Genomic DNA, 14941 nt, shown 5'->3' with positions numbered 1-14941 from the left:
ATTTCTCCAATCGGGCCTCTCACAAGCTTCCCTTGTAGAGCAGCCGACACTTTGCACAACACCCAGAGCAAGGACATTGGCAGCAGTGACTCCAGAGGCCAACAGCCCCAGATCGAATCCCAGACTTGCCACTTTGGCTGTGTGCCTTTGGGCAAATCGCTTCTCCTCTCTGGGCCTGCTTCCTCACCTGCGAATGGGGATACCCACAGGAACTGACCCCAGGGGAACGAATCGAATGAGGGAAGCATGGAAACATGGCGCATGCTTGAAGGGAAGCTGTCACTATTGCCTTTGGAGCCAACAAAGGACGTCAACAACTGCGTGCATCGCTCAGGGCTACTTTGGCGTGTGCAACAGAAATCCCAAGTCAAGCCGGGTGAAGACAACGGGTAATTTATTGGCCCGTGTAACTGGGAAGTCTGAGGGGGGTGTCTCGCTTCAGATGTGACTGGACCCAGAGATTCCGACACCCTGTCCACCTCGAGGCCATTCTCTCCTCCACGTGGACTTCGTTCTTGGGCAGGCTCGCCAAGTAGCGCCAGGAATATATTCTTCCAGTTTACCAACTGCCATGGAGCAAAAAGAGCTTCTCCTTCCGGTCACTTTCCAGCCCAAGTCCCAGGGCTGGTCCTCGGTGGCCCAGATTACGTCCCGTGCCCAGACCAGAGCCAATCACAATGACCAGGGCGTCCACCAGAAGGTGCTCGAAGTCTGGTTCTCAGAAGAGCGCTATCAGAAGCATCTGGTAGTTTCTCTGAAATGCAGACTCTCGGGCCCCATCCCAGACCTACTCATTCGGAATCTGCATTTTAGCAAGACCCCCCGGTGAGTCATCTGCACACCCGAGTCCGAAAAGGCTGCATCGCACATTACCTTTCAGTTGCTTGGGGTCAAGTCCACCCCCTTGCTCTAAAGATGGAGAAAATGAGGCCCGGCAGGAAGCAGTCTTGCTCTCGAAGGTCACTCTGCACCCAAGGTTCCCCATGCCCTGCCCTCCCATCATCCCAGCCATCGTCTGCCGTGGGTCCGGTGGACTATCGCGTTGGGGGAGATGCATCGAAGCCTCGAAGCCCAGGAGGCCCAGTCTGGGTCGGACTTGCCTCACGCCGAAGCGCCATGCCCCAGGCACCATTTGGTCACTCCCAACGGCTGGTGAGGACCCTCAGGAGCACGGCGGCCCAGGGGGGGATGGAGACCCCGAGACACACACACACACACACACACACACACACACACGTGCGTGCACACAGCTCCCACACGGGCGCCCAGGCAAGCCCACCCTCACTCGGACTCCCCCCCACGGGCCCCCCAAAGGCAAGAGCGCTACAGACCACACCAGCCTTTATTCTACTGCCGAATAGGGCCGGGGCCAGGGTAGCTCATTCTCAGGCTGCGTCAGAAGGTGCAGAGTGTTGGGGGCACACAGACTGGACCCCAAAGTGACAATAAGTTAGGGGGGAGATTCTCAGGCTGTTCTCAGGCTGCAGTCAGGGTGGGGTGCCTAGGAGGGTCCCCCAGAGCCACTGCCAGCTGCCCAGCTCGGCACTCCCGAGCAAGGCTGGTTCGAGGACAGGCATGGCCTCGCGCTGAAACAACAGGACAGGGAGAGGGAGGGGTTGCAATGTCAGGAGGTCAGTGGGGGTCCGAGGGGTCCCCGAAGGAGTCGGAGGATAGGGCTGAGGGGCCGCGGAAGGGTGGGCAGGGCCTCTCACCGGACCCTCAGTTAAGCCCCTGCAGATTCTCATAATCTGGAGCTCCCTCTTCCTCGTCGTCGTTCCGGGAGCTCAGGATGGCTGGAAGGGGAAAGAGATCAGTCTTAAGCTCACAGACCGTCCCTCCTGCCCCGGGCACGTTACCTTTCACGTTACCCCAAGCTCCTGCCACCCCGCATCCCAGCACACACCAGGCTCGCTCCTAGCCACGGGTGGCAGCTCCTGGGACACATTCACGTACTCCCGGCTCCCATCTGCGGGGACAGATCAGAAGGGGGGACGGCCACGTGGAGGGTGAGAGAACAGGACACTCAGAAAGAGGGCCACGGCAGGTGAGGGTGGGGGAGGGAAGGGGGACCCTAGGGGGCACCGGCCACTCACCCAGAGACACGTCTGCACTCTCCTCGCTCTCGGGGACGTTCACGTAATCCTCCCCCGACTCCACTGCAGGAGAAGCAGGGCCCCCGGCACTGTCACCCAGAGCCCCGAGCACAGACCCCAGAGGCCGCCCCGCAGCCAGCCCCAGAGGGTCCCACAGAGGCCCTGGTGACGGCGAGAAGTAGGGCAACGTGCCCAGAGCGGATGAGAGGGGGTGGAAGTATGGGGGAGAACAGACAGCATGTCGGCCAGGCTGGGGGCAGGGGCAGAGAGCAGCTCGGAGCCATGGCGCTGGGTGGCACGTGTGAGACAACGCTTGTGGGGTGCCGAGTCTGAGGTGCTGTCGCCCCACTGGCCCCGTCGGCCAGGCCTGCCCTGACCCCCGCTCCCATCCTGGTGTCTTCCAGCACCTGGAGCCATGGGCGCCATCTTGCCCTTTTTTGTTTACTTAAAGTAGGCTCCCCACCAAGCACGGAGCCCAACGTGGGACCTGAACTCACGACCCCGAGATCAAGACCTGAGACGGGATCAAGAGTCGGACGCCTAAGTGACTGAGCCACCCGGGTGCCTCCCACCTATCTTGTCCCTTCACGCGGACCTGTTTCTCCACGAGGCCGTGGACGAGGCAGGCTTTGGAGCCAGAGAGCCCAGGTGCAAACCCAGCTCCCACACTGACAGTCGTGTAACCTCACACAAGCTACCTAGCCTCTCTGGGCCTCGGTGTTCTCATCTGTAGAATAGGGTGAGGGGCGGCACCCACCTCCCAGGAGCGCCGTGAGAACTAAAGCCGAGAATATCTGAACGGGGCCGCCAAGTGTCTATGAGATACGTGGTCCCTCCTGTCGTACAGTCAGGACAACCGAGGTGCAGGAAGGGAAGAGATGGGCTCAAGAGCACCTGGGGATCCTGAGGTTTAATGAGTTAATACACGAAATGCTCTCAGAAAGGCACGTAGTAGGTCCCTGACAAGCTGAGCTCCTTTATCATGACACTACCTCGTGAGCTGTTTTATCAGAGGCACCCAGTAAACACGGCGAGTAAGTGAGGGATGGATGAATAAATGAGCTCAGGGGAGGTGGGGAGTTGGGAATCGAGCTCGCTCACGAAGCCAGGGTGTAGAAGGAATGGCCCGGAACAGGTACGGAAAGTGAGGAGAGCGACAGAAAATGGAAGATCACCAAACATGGAAGGAAGCCTCTAACGGGCAACGTGAGACGAACACGAAGGGAGAAAAGCAGCTCAAAGGAAACCAAAATGATGCCGGAAGCAGAAGAAAACTTCCAAAAAACCCTCAAAGAAGACAATCTATAATCAATATCTTTAGAAATGTACAAGATGGTATTGTCTCTGTGAAACAAGAACAGAAGGCTATGAAAAAGGAACACCAGAGGCCAAGAAAAGAGCTTTCAGATAAGAGACAAAAGAACAGAGTCTCAAAGAATAGTGAAGTTGGAGAAATCTCACAGACGATAAAAGGGAAAGACAAAGAAATAGAAAAGAGGATAGAAAAAGTAAGGAAACCAGCAGATCAGAGTGGAAGTCCGCCCTGAGGGACAGGTGTTCTAGAAAGAGAGGAGAGAGAATGCAGAGGGGCAGCAAGCATCAAAGAAATAACAGGAGAGGGAAGAGCAGACGGGCCGCAACGCAGAGTGTCAGAAATGGCCAACTCACTGGAGAAGGCGCTGTCTCGGAGGCCGGGGTTGCTGGGCGCGGGAGCCGGTGGGACAGCAGTGCCTGTTGCTGGCGTGCTGTCAGGAAGCACCTCCCTGAGGACAAGTCAAGGGGCAGGTGAGTAAGGACCCCCAGCTGGAGCTCCCACCCCCCCCACCCGGCCACTCACAAGTAGCCCTCGTTGGGATAATCCTCCTCCTCATCTTCATCGTCGTCCTCACAGGCGGGCTCTGAGGTAACGACACAGCGATCAGCAGGGCCCAGCCCAGGCCCCAGCCTCCCTGCAACCAGGGCACCTGGGGCCCCAGACGCACCCTCGTTCTCGTAGCTTGCCACACTGTTGGCTTCAGAGAGAGAGCAAGAGGGAGGCTGAGTCAGCTCACACGGGGTCTATCCTCTGCCCAGCCCCAGCCCCCTGAGCCCTGCTCCACACTTACCACCATCTGAGTCCTGCCGGGAAGATGGCATGCGGTGGGAGCCCCCAGGGGGCTGTGGGGACCTCCTGGGAGTCAAAGGTCAGAAGTCATGCTGAGATGGGGCACTGGACCAAGAGGGGTTGCAACAGGGAAAGAGATCCCCAATCCTCAGAAGCGAGGGGGTAAAAAGGGGGATTTGGAGGGGAGGATGCTACTCACGGGATGGGAAGCAGGTCCGGCTGGCTCAAGGGTGGGTAGGAGGTAACAGGAGGATAGGAGGTGGCTGGTGTCCAGGTGGCGAGTGTGGCTGAGGACACGAGACCAAGCTCAAGGAACGACTCCAGACATTTTGCCCCCACACTCATCGAGGCCTCAAAGGGCAGGCGAATTCTGTGAACCCCCTGGGCCCTGCACCGGCCTGAGGACACCCATCTCCCTTCCTATCCCCAGCTCAGATCAAAGCCATGTGGGCAGCCACCGTGGGGGGGAACCTGAACAGAGGCACGCTTTCTCTCACACGCCAGGGGACCCCCTCCCCTACACCCGAGGGAGAGGACCCTCCATGTACTCACGAGGGCGTTTGATCACGATACTACTTGGGGCCAAGCTGGCAGGGGAGAGACACAGATAGGTAAGGGGCAGGAGAGACCCCAGCTCCCATCCCAGTCCCCTCCCCTCCCCGAGGCCACACAGGGCACTGAGGGAGCCACCTAGGGTCGACGGGCAACTCACCTGTCAGAGGCCGTATTGTCATAGGAGCCTGGGGAAGAGAAGCCAGTAAGGCAGGAAGCGGGGTGAAGAGGGGAGAGGCTGGGAGTACGGGGCTCAGGTCTCGCGTGCAAGCAGAGTTTGGGACAGTCGGGATGGAGTGAGAGGTAGAGGAGGGCCGAGCCCCCACTCACCTGGCAGCTCTCGGCACCGCACGCACAGCACCACAGCCAGCAGCGGCAGCAGCAGGAGGCCCAGCACGTAGGGGATCAGGACGACCGCCTCCATCTGCAGGAGAGAGCTTGCACCAGGCCCGGCTGCCCGCCGCTCACCCCCTCAAGGGCCGAGCCGCGGAGGGGTGAGGGCCAGGCCAGCAGGGATGCGGGAGCCGGGTGGGCACAGCCTGGAAGCCCGACAGGGGGGTGGGGGTGGGGTGCAAGCGCGCCCTCCTTGGGGACTCACTGGCCCCTTCCCCTTTCTGGGCTGAGTAGGGGGGGAGGAGCGGGTCAGCGCCAACCGTGCAAGACCCCTGCTCCCTGCGCAGTCCGGCCAGGGTCCGGGCTGGAGTCTGGGGCACCAGTCACCCGGCGGCGCGGCCCCTGCGCGCCCCAGCCCTACCTGCCGCTCGGCTAGGCGCCTGCTTCTCCTCAGCGCCTGCCCGCCTGTGGCAGGAAGCTGTGGTGAGCCCGGGCGAGGGCAGGAAATCATCGGGCTCAGCCAGCTGCACCCGCCCCCTTCCCACCCCCACCCAGCCGGTGGGGAGGGGGAGGCGGAGGCCCGCGGGGCCACCCGCAGGCCCTCGAGAGGGGTCTGCTGGCCCCCAGGACGCAGAGCGAGCCCTACCAGGGGAAGAAGGGCAAGACGCGGACAGCCCAGCCCACAGCCACGGCCTCCACAGCCGTGGCTCAAGGAGGCAGCCAGGAGGGAGGCCCTGCCCCTGGGAGCTGAGGGGCACAGGGCAGTGCCCACCCCACCTCACCCTGGCCGGCCTGCCAAGAGGGGCGGGCTCTAGGGGAACCACGGTTCTGACTCACGGTCATACTGAGCTCGCTCACCCCACACTGCTGCTCGCCAGGCCCCGGAGAGCAGGGATTTGCCTAAGGTCCCCACAGGAGTGACCCTCTAGCCCCGGGAGTCCTGGGGCTAGAGGGCATCCCCTGCGGTCTGCCAGCCAGAGATATTACCGCCCAGAGAGACTCGAGCAGGCACTTGGGGTCTGACTACAAATTTTATTCAGTTACAAATAGCACCAAGCCCCTGGGGCTGCTCCAGGAGAGAGGAAGGCCCCTCCCGGACCCACCGCCCCCCTGCCCCGACCGACCGCTGCCTGTGTAGTGTATGGGAGCTGGAACGCGGCCCGAGGCCGTTCCTAGAAGCTGGGCCAGTCCAAGGGTTCGGGCCCGGGCACCTTCTGGGGCGGGCCCAGGGCCAGCTGGGATAGGGATGCGCGCTGGCGAGCGACGGCCCCTCAGATGAGCACGCTGGACACGGGGACGCGGGTGGAGCGGCCTCGCCGGGGTACCACGATCCGGTCGTCTGTGGGCCCTGCCTCACGCAGCAGACCTGCCAAGGGAGGGGTCAGAGCCAGGGCTGGATGGACGGAAAGACACAAAGCCAGGGAGGGGACAGACGGGCGGTGGGAAGTGGACACGGGGCGGCAGAGCCACCAGCGCTGCGGGCACAGTGGAGCGTCAGCTCGTTGGACAGCCGGACCCAAAGCAGGATGGGGGAAGAACCGTGGGCTGAGAGAAGCCAGGGACACAGGTCCGGGCAGATGGACGGACGGACAAGCACGGGTATCATGAAGTTGGGCAAGGAGTCAGGGATGGACAAAGGGAAGGCCCCCACTGACCCTGCACGTGCAGCTGAGCCTGCCGGCGGTCACCCTCAATGAAAATGGCAGTGCCCAGGAAGGCTGCCCCGCCCAGAGCGCCGACGAAGGCGCAGAGCATGAGGGAGAACTGCAGGGCTCGGAACTCGGACAAGAAGGAGGGGGGCCAGCTCCGGCGGAGGCGGTCGGAGATCTGCAGGGAGACGAGAAAGGAGAGCCAGGAGAACGAGTCACGGACAGGGAGCCCCCGGACTGCGGAAGAACAAAGGAGTCGGGAGCTGGCAAAGAAGGGTGGTCTGGAGAACCAGGGACAGCCCCGTGGCCTCGCTGCGGAATCTTCCAAAACGAAGCCCTGCCCGCCTGGCTGAGGCTCCGAGGTGAGGGGCGCCGGGCGCACGAACACCTCACTGGGTCAGACCTTGTAAGTCAGCTCAAGCTGAGGCCAACGGCTGTCAGACAATGCCAGGAACGCAGGGTCCCCCGATCCCCACCCCGGGTCCAGCCAAGGGGCGGTGCTCACCAGGCCAACGAGGTAGGGGCTCCCAGCATCGCCCAGCAGGTGGGACAGCACGATCTGGAAGGCCTCGGCAGTGGACCGTCGCGTGGGAATCACCACATACTGGGGAGGAAGGGGGTGGGAGGCAGAGGGCAAGGACAGGGCCAAGGCTCAATCTAGGCTGAGGTCAAAGGTGAACCCCAGCCCTGAGGTGTGAGTGGGGTGAATGCCCAGACTCCAGGCCCATCTGGGGCTGACTCTGAATTCAGTTTGGGGCTGGGTTTTGAAGAAGGGGTGAAGGCCACAATTAAGGCAAGTGAGGCCTCCGCCCCCACTCCTTGCTCCCAACAGCCTCTGGGCTAATCCTGCAGTGGCCTGCCTACTCACCAACAGAATGTCAGCCACGACGGCCCAGTTCATGGACAGCAGCGTCTCTCCAATAAAGATGAAAATCTGGTGGGGGGGGGGGAGGATTGGAAGCGGGGAGATGGAGGAGGGTAGGGGGGGTTGGTCTCGTCGCAACAAGAGCAAACACACGACCCTGGACCAGGCTCGCGTATTAACTCATTCAACTTAATCCTCGAGACACCCCTGTGAGACAAAGCTCTTATTCCCATTTTACAGATGCTAAGACTGAGCACAGAGAGGTTAACTCACTTGCCTAATGTCACACAGCTGGGAAGAGCCAGAGTTGCGGTCCAAAACCAGGCCTTCTGGTTCAAGTGGTCTCTGAACCACTATGCTGATGAACCCCAGTCCTGCCCCGGCACACCGCCCCACCACCCCAGACCCACAACACCCCTTTTGACACCTGCTGGCTACTCACATAGGTGGCCACGATGCTACCACGAGCACAGGCAAGGGACAGGAAGAGGAAGGGTGCGGAGCCCAGGAGGCCAGCAGCACAGACCAGTGGGTCAGCCCGGGGGTTGGAACGGCGGAGGCGGCGGCTGATCTCCACGCCCAGGCCCACACCCAGGACCCCGGTCAGGCAGGTGATGAGCCCAAAGATGAGGCTGGGGGCAGGGGGAGGGACATGGGAGCCAGTCCCTCTGCCTGCAAAGCCCCCTCGCCTCGCCCCCACCCCTGGAGAAGATGCTCCATCCCAGCCACCCTGACCCCAGGTCTATCCAGGTACTCTATGGTTCATGGAGCTCTGAGAGGAAGGCATTATCCTACCATCGGTTTCCTCCGCCAGGAAAACTGAGACTGGGAGAAGAAGTAGCCTGACCCTGAATCAATGACTCTCTCCGCTCCATCCCCTGCCACCTGCAGGCTACCCCTAGCCTAGCCCCCATCTGGGTACCTGTCAGAGGAAGAGCAGGAGTCTCCAGGAAGGCAGGGTGGGGTCTCCCCCAAGACCACACGGGAACGCAGCAAGAATGCAGGAGCCCAAAGAGCCAGGGAGCCCGTGACGAAGGCCACAGCAGTGAAGCCAAGGGAAGAGAGGATGAAACTAGGACTGAAGACAGGTGGGAAGAAGGAACTCAGACTCCACTGAGGTGCCAGGGTAGGGGACTTCTACTCTCTCTCCCCGGCTTACTTTTAAAGTAAGGTTAGGAGACGGGTGTGGAAGCCGTCTTGGCGCCCAGGATCTGGGCCTGTAATTCAAGCATCTGCCACAAGGGGGCAGTGGTGACCTGGCTTTGGGGGAGGGCCAGCTGGCAGAAAACAAAGACCATGCTCCTGTAAATCTCAGAACAAATACGGAGGCCTCCCTGGGGGGCCTCAGATGTTGGGTTAGAATGGAACTAAACTCACTTCCTTGCCAGAGCCCTCAGATCTGCCCACCACGAGGTGGGGTTCAGGGGTGGTGAGTCTGAGTGGCGTTCCACAGCTCCCCGTGGCGGCTCCCGGACTACCAGGAACAGCAGCAGAACGGCCACCACTCCTAGACCTGGTGTCACCTGGGGAAAGAGTGGGCTTCAGGACAGGCACAGACAGGCAGGGACACCTCCACACCCCTGGGATGGGAGAAAGTGAGGGTGTGTGAAGGCAACTCAGGCCCCAAGACCTCAAACACCCAGTAAGCCACGTGCTCAAGGAAGCTGAACGTGCGTTTGGAGGGCAGAGCAACTGCCACTAGGGGCCCCCTGCTTCTGCAAGCCTAACTGCTCCCTCTTTGGTAACAGCACCCCAATTTCCTTTTGGGAAACTATTCCCCCAACTTCTCTCAGTCCATGTCCCCAAACAGGGCAGGGCAGTCAGTCCCCAAACAGGGCAGGGCTTATAACCCAGACTTGGCCGACAAGAGTGGTGTGAGCCTCCCTGGCCTCGGTGATTGTTTAGTGGCAGGCACGTGACCCGTGCTCATCTAATCAGACACCATCCAGGACTTAGTGCTCAAGGATTCAGGGTGGCGAGGTTTCTAAATGGGAAGATAAATGCGTGGAGCTTTCACTTGCTTGAGAATGAAATTAACACAGAGGAAAAGCAGCACTGAGAAAAAGGATGATCAAACTCCTAGGACGGAGTGGGAGTCCTGGATCCAGCTTTACCTGACGCTCACCCTGGGGCTTTCCACTATGAGAGCCAATAGCGTCCCATCCGGGAGCTTACAGTTTTACAGTGAGCTGCTACCACCCACAACCAAGAGTTCTGTCTGCACATGGCTTCCCACAGGCTTGGCAGAGTGAGCGCTGCCTTAAAAGGCGGGGGGTGGTGGTGGTGGTTAGGGTTAGGAGATGTCTGAAGGTAGGAAAGGGAGAAGCAGTGACAATGTCGCTGACCTTCCCCCAGGCTGTGTCCAAACTCACCCGCAGAGCCCAGTGCCAGTCCCCGGCCATATCTTTCACTTTGGAGCCTGCAATGTAACCCAGACCACTGGGGAAAGGGGATGGGAGAGGAGAGGGGATAGCCGGTCAGCCGTGCCCCCACGCCAGGCCCTCCTGCCTCCCGTGCTCCCCCCCAGGCCCCAGGCCCACGCACCTGCCCACCGGGATGGCAAAGTAGAACACACTAAGCATCCGACTCCGCTGGTCTGCCACGAAGAGGTCGGCGATGAGGGTGGGCGCGATAGTGGAGTAACTGGCCTCCCCGACCCCCACCAGGCCCCGGGTCAGGAGGAGGAGCCAGAATTGCTGGGGAACGAAACATGGGGGAGGTGGCACCCCGCCTTCACCAGCCGGCTCGGGAGAGGGGGCAGGGATGGTGGGCGAGGCCTGAGCTGGACAGACCTGAGCTTGAATCCTGGCTCCACTACGTACTAGCTGTGACTTTGGGAAAGCAACTTAACCTCTCTGAGCCTCAGTTTCCTCATCTGAAAAGGGGGAAAACAATAACTTGCTCACACAACTATCACCACGACGGGACGATACAAGTTTTATTCAATATCTCGTGCCCCGACAGGTGTAGAACAAATCTTAATTTCTACCATCCAAGACACTCCAATCGTGAATAATGATCTGAGGCGGAAGTTTATTCGTCTATCAAAGACACCTGAAGCTAAGGACAGGGCACGATCACCCAAGGAGAGTATGCAGTACCCGGGGCTGAGGACAGAGTTCCAGGGGCAGAGAGTAAGAACAGACAGAAGGGATTTCAAAGGAGCAAAGAAGTGACAGCCAAGGAGGCGGGAAGAAAACCACAAGAGTGGCATCACAGAAGTTAGGAGAGAGTTTCCGGAAGGAGGAAGTGAGTCAATAGAGCCAGAGGCTCCCAGGAGATCTAGCAAGAGCAGGATTAGGAAGCAGGAGCTACATTTAGCAACCAAAAGGTTTCTGTCACTTTGGCAATGGAGTGGTGGGGGTAGGTTGGCCGGCAGTGTTCCGGGGTGAGTGGGAGGAGAGGAAGTGCAAGCAAAGTGAGAGCCTCTCCCTGTCTGCTCCTTCACCCAGGATGGAGCTCGGTCAAGGGGACCTTGTGGGCAGTCTGACTCAGAAGAGGAAGACAGAGGACAGACAGTCCAGGTAAGGTCTTTTCCATGGTATAGAAGCGGGAGTGTTTAAGTGTGGAGTGTAAGCAGTCAATGGTTAGGGGGAAAGGGGATGACAGAAGAGTGTTCTAGAAGAAAGGGGAAGTAGATGGGGTGGGCAGATTAACTCAGGCAAGCAGGGAGGAGAAGACGGCATGGACCAAGGAAACTGCATAAGTTCCCCAGGCCCAGTCTGCAACGACCCCAAAGAATGGCAGCAAAGACTGATGGGTGGGGGGTGGGGGTGGGGCAGAAACAGGAGCCAGCATGGGGCCTCACCTCTCTGGGGATGAAGGACGACCCCAGTGTCACCAGGGACCAGAAGGCAATGCCCCCGCACATGAGATACTTCCGATTGTACCTGTCACCCAGGTAGCCAAACACAGGTGCCAACACCATGTAACTGGAAATGAACACTGAGGAGAAGCAGAGAGTCACAGCCCAGCCCCGGTACCCCTTCCCCACCCCGACCCCAGCTCAGGGAGAGCAAGGGGGCTCAGGAATAACTCCCAACCCTGAAACTATCAGTGCTTCCTGCCAGAGAAGTCCAGGCCCCTCTTTGGCATCTTTCAAACCTTCCACTGTAGAATGGATGGCCCAGCTGACTCCCATCCAGCCAAGAGCAAAATCCACTCTCCACACCATGGCCCACGATCTGATCTAACCCCTCCCTACCTCTCCAACCTCATGCTCATCCACTTTCCCTTCTCTGCATCCCAATGGCCCAACTGCCAAGCTCAACACCGTCTTAGGACCTTTGGCACCCACTGTCCTCTCTACTGGGAACGTTTCTCCACTCGCCTGAGCTTCACAGAACCTGTAGGCTCCAGCTCAGACATCTTCCCAACCCCCACATATCCAATCTCTCTTGATCACAGTCACTCTGTTTTCTTTTACAAAATAAGCCTACAGAAAATGACCTCGTTATCAGCTTAGGTTTTTCAGGACGGTGGCCCGCTCATTCCCAGTAGAATGTCAGCTCCGTGAAGACAAGGACCTTGCCTATAATGACCACTCCTGTGTTTCCACCGTGGAACACATGGCGTTGCATAAAAAAAGGTGCTCATTAACACGTGTTGAACGAAAAAGCGAATGGAGCGGACAAAGACTTGCTTCTTCTCTAACTCGACAATTTAAAGCTTTGCAGACCTTGGCCTATGACCCTGTTCTCATTCCTCTAGACTTTGCCTTAAATACTTCCCAGTCCTTACTGGCCTGGGGTGGAGCAAAGAACCCTTCGAGGTCTTGTTTCAAACTCCTCCTCTGCTCTCATTTGTGTGACTCTGGGCAAGGCCGAATTCTCTAAGCCTCAGTTTCCCTATAAAAACATAGCGACTACTACCTGCTTCTTCTATAAAATGATACCACCACCTGTTCTTTGACTGATGGAAGGATTAGGAGACAATGGGTCTAAAAGGTCTCGGGCAAGTTCTGTGTATGCTATCAGCCTCTTCCTCCAGGGCCTGGCACAGAGTAAGCGCTCAGAAATGTTTGAGAAACGAAGGAAGGGGAAAAGGAAGGAAAGGAGGATCTGGCCTTGGCTTTGCCTCTTCCACAACGTTCTGAGCAAGTAAAACTCAACTCTCCCCATTCCAGACACCGCCTTCCATCCCTATCTTTCGGTGCCTACCATCCTCCGGACACGGCACCATGCACTTTACAGCATTAATCATCGCATCTGATTCTCACATTAGCCCTCTGAGGTGTTCTGGGTTGCTACTCTTTCCTTCTCACCAAGGAAAAGTAAGGCTTAGAGAGGTTGAGGGCCTTGCCTACCATCACACTAAGTGGAAAGCTGAGATTTAAACCCAGGTCTGTCTTAACCATTACACTAAACTGCCTTTTAAAATGTGGTGTTCTGGGGCGCCTGGGTGGCTTGGTCAGTTAAGCGTCCGACTTCGGCTCAGGTCATGATCTCATGGTCCGTGAGTTCGAGCCCCACGTCCGGCTCTGTGCTGACCGCTCAGAGCCTGCAGCCTGTTTCGGATTCTGTGTCTCCCTCTCTCTCTGCCCGTCCCCCGTTCATGCTCTGTCTCTCTCTGTCTCAAAAATAAATAAACGTTAAAAAAAATTTTTTTTAATAAAATAAAATGTGGTGTTCTAACTGAACAGGGCAACCCACAGAGAAATAAAGACCATCTCCTCCTCTAAGTCTGGCTTCTCTACCTCTATTAAGGCCCCAGGCATGCCGGCATGTAACCCCATTTGGGGCAGAAAAGGAAGAAAAGCTGCCGTGTGCCCAGGAGGGGCCTCCACTCACCGGTCTGGATGAGGCCGGAGCTGCTGTCTCCGATGTCGAAGAACTGCTCAATGTCTGGAAGGACGCCTGTGAAGAAGACTCGAGATGGGCTCGACGAGGCAGCCCCACCTTCGGGACCCCCTTCCCTTCCCCCAGTCTGACTTCCTCCCAGAAGTCAGTACCAGCCACGGTGAAGCGGTCCATGTAGTTGAGGAGGTTGATGTAGCACAGCACCGCCACTATGAGAGCCGAATGGCCCGGAGACAAGCCGGTGATATGCTGCAGCCCCTCTCGGTCCGGGACCTCGGGATCCTCGGACTTCGAGTTCCCCATGGACCCCGGTAACCCCGGGGTGCCGGGCACCGGCCCGTCGTCCGTGTCATCCGCCTGGCTGAGGAAGGGCGCGGTGTCGGACCCGGACATGGTCCCGGGGGGCCTCGCCCGCCCGCGCTCCGGTCCCACCGACGATCCCACCTGCGAGGGGAGGAGGCTGGAGAAAAGAGGATGGAGGGAACCCAGGCGAGGGAGGGGCGCCCAGAGACCGGCAGGCGCTTGCCCGAAAGCACAAAGCGCGGCTGGGATGGAAGCCAGGCCCTGCCTGTCATGCCTCCCCGTTCCGGGAGACGCAGCGCGCGGAGAGGACGAGTGGAACGCGAGCGACGTCGGGGACGGGAGCAGGCTGAACAGGGCCCGGACCCCTCCCCGCGCCCCTCTCCCCTCCCCCGCCCAGGCTGAAGCCACCCCTCACCCCTGTTAGGAGCCCACTGCAATCGCTGTCGCTCAGCCCCGCCGCTGCACCACGGCCGCCGCCATGTTGTCCCGGAGCCGGTCATGTGACGCTGGAGCCGGGGGCCAACTCCACCTCCCGCGAGCCCTGGACACGTGACCGCCGCCGGACTACAGAAGCCCGGCAGTAGACCTTGCTCGCCTCTCCAGCTTCTCCGCCTGCTCCCCCGTCACGTGACTGCCGGCCGGTCGCCGGGGTAACCGGGGACGGCCCCAGACCCGCGCCGCACCGGGTGCGTTCCCCCAGGGAGTCGCAGCGAACCGCCGAAGTCGCCCAACCCTCGGAATCTCGGCTTCCTTATCTGCAGCTCCCACCGGGCACACTTCTTATCAAACGAGATGAAACGAGATCATGGAATCTTAAAATGTTCTGGAAGTAGCTTATCTCTAGATATCCCAACGATCAGTTTTCAGTCTCGGCAATTAGTCCGGTTGGAGCTTCATACATGCTCAGGAAGTGTGGAAGGAATGTTGAAAGTTGAACACCGCCCCCCGCCCCCCGCCGCATCCCCGGCCCTATGTTTTGAATTCCCCACGCCAGCTGTCTGTAAACTCCTGAGCTTCCTTGGTAGACACTGAAAGAAGCGTCCCAGACCCTAAGCGCCCGTCTTCATCTGGTTTTTTCCACCTTCAACCAAGACTGAAGCCCTTGCGCCCTCTGGTGGTCTCATCTGGGATTCTCCTAGCTGCGGGACTGGACTCAAAAGACCAGAGCCCTGGCACCGAAGGATAGCTTGGCATGGTTCTTCAGTGCCCCCAGCCTCAGTCTCCAAGTTACAGTAATAAATGTA

General features: G+C 59.1%; 2 protein-coding genes across 8 annotated transcripts; both read right to left on the bottom strand.

Moving 5' to 3' along the window:
• Nucleotides 1-377: 377 nt before the first annotated feature.
• LAT (linker for activation of T cells) lies at nt 378-5951 on the bottom strand. Of its 3 annotated transcripts, none has more exons than XM_043560230.1 (12): nt 5504-5951; nt 5080-5173; nt 4910-4937; nt 4750-4784; nt 4397-4484; nt 4199-4263; nt 3931-4105; nt 3762-3856; nt 2094-2156; nt 1904-1966; nt 1713-1793; nt 378-1586 (listed from the first exon to the last, which is right to left on the bottom strand). In XM_043560230.1, the coding sequence occupies exons 1-11, from the start codon at nt 5591-5593 to the stop codon at nt 1720-1722; spliced, it is 870 nt and encodes a 289-aa protein (XP_043416165.1). In that variant the 5' UTR covers nt 5594-5951; the 3' UTR covers nt 378-1586; nt 1713-1719. The 3 variants fall into 3 exon arrangements, with proteins under 3 accessions (XP_043416165.1, XP_043416166.1, XP_043416164.1); XM_043560231.1 differs by having other exon boundaries at nt 378-1793; nt 3931-3991; nt 4076-4105; XM_043560229.1 differs by having other exon boundaries at nt 378-1793.
• Nucleotides 5952-6094: 143 nt separating this feature from the next.
• On the bottom strand, nt 6095-14298 carry SPNS1 (sphingolipid transporter 1 (putative)). 5 transcript variants are annotated; one of them, XM_043560225.1, is made up of 13 exons: nt 14113-14284; nt 13547-13854; nt 13386-13451; nt 11405-11541; nt 10141-10292; nt 9969-10035; nt 8974-9119; nt 8519-8674; nt 8039-8228; nt 7600-7665; nt 7237-7335; nt 6738-6909; nt 6095-6448 (listed from the first exon to the last, which is right to left on the bottom strand). In XM_043560225.1, the coding sequence occupies exons 2-13, from the start codon at nt 13785-13787 to the stop codon at nt 6354-6356; spliced, it is 1587 nt and encodes a 528-aa protein (XP_043416160.1). In that variant the 5' UTR covers nt 13788-13854; nt 14113-14284; the 3' UTR covers nt 6095-6353. The 5 variants fall into 5 exon arrangements, with proteins under 5 accessions (XP_043416160.1, XP_043416159.1, XP_043416161.1 ...); XM_043560224.1 differs by having other exon boundaries at nt 13547-13838; nt 14113-14283; XM_043560226.1 differs by having other exon boundaries at nt 13547-13755; nt 14113-14268.
• Between the last annotated feature and the right edge of the window lie 643 nt (nt 14299-14941).

The sequence above is a fragment of the Prionailurus bengalensis genome, chromosome E3, assembly GCF_016509475.1.
Source record: "Prionailurus bengalensis isolate Pbe53 chromosome E3, Fcat_Pben_1.1_paternal_pri, whole genome shotgun sequence".
Classification (NCBI taxonomy): domain Eukaryota; kingdom Metazoa; phylum Chordata; class Mammalia; order Carnivora; family Felidae; genus Prionailurus; species Prionailurus bengalensis.
This window is presented reverse-complemented; position numbering and strand designations above follow the sequence as displayed.

Excerpts from the sequence above, each read along its gene's own strand:
- SPNS1 (XM_043560225.1), bottom strand. The coding sequence starts at position 13,787 with ATGTCCGGGTCCGACACCGCGCCCTTCCTCAGCCAGGCGGATGACACG. Across the intron at positions 10,293-11,404 it reads CGTCCTTCATCCCCAGAGAG|CAATTCTGGCTCCTCCTCCT; the intron begins GTGAGGCCCCAT and ends TTCGTTCCCCAG. Across the intron at positions 10,036-10,140 it reads TTTGCCATCCCGGTGGGCAG|TGGTCTGGGTTACATTGCAG; the intron begins GTGCGTGGGCCT and ends CCCTTTCCCCAG.
- LAT (XM_043560229.1), bottom strand. The coding sequence starts at position 5,593 with ATGATTTCCTGCCCTCGCCCGGGCTCACCACAGCTTCCTGCCACAGGC. Across the intron at positions 4,485-4,749 it reads TATCGTGATCAAACGCCCTC|CCACACTCGCCACCTGGACA; the intron begins GTGAGTACATGG and ends TCGTGTCCTCAG. Across the intron at positions 4,264-4,396 it reads CCGGACCTGCTTCCCATCCC|GAGGTCCCCACAGCCCCCTG; the intron begins GTGAGTAGCATC and ends TTTGACTCCCAG.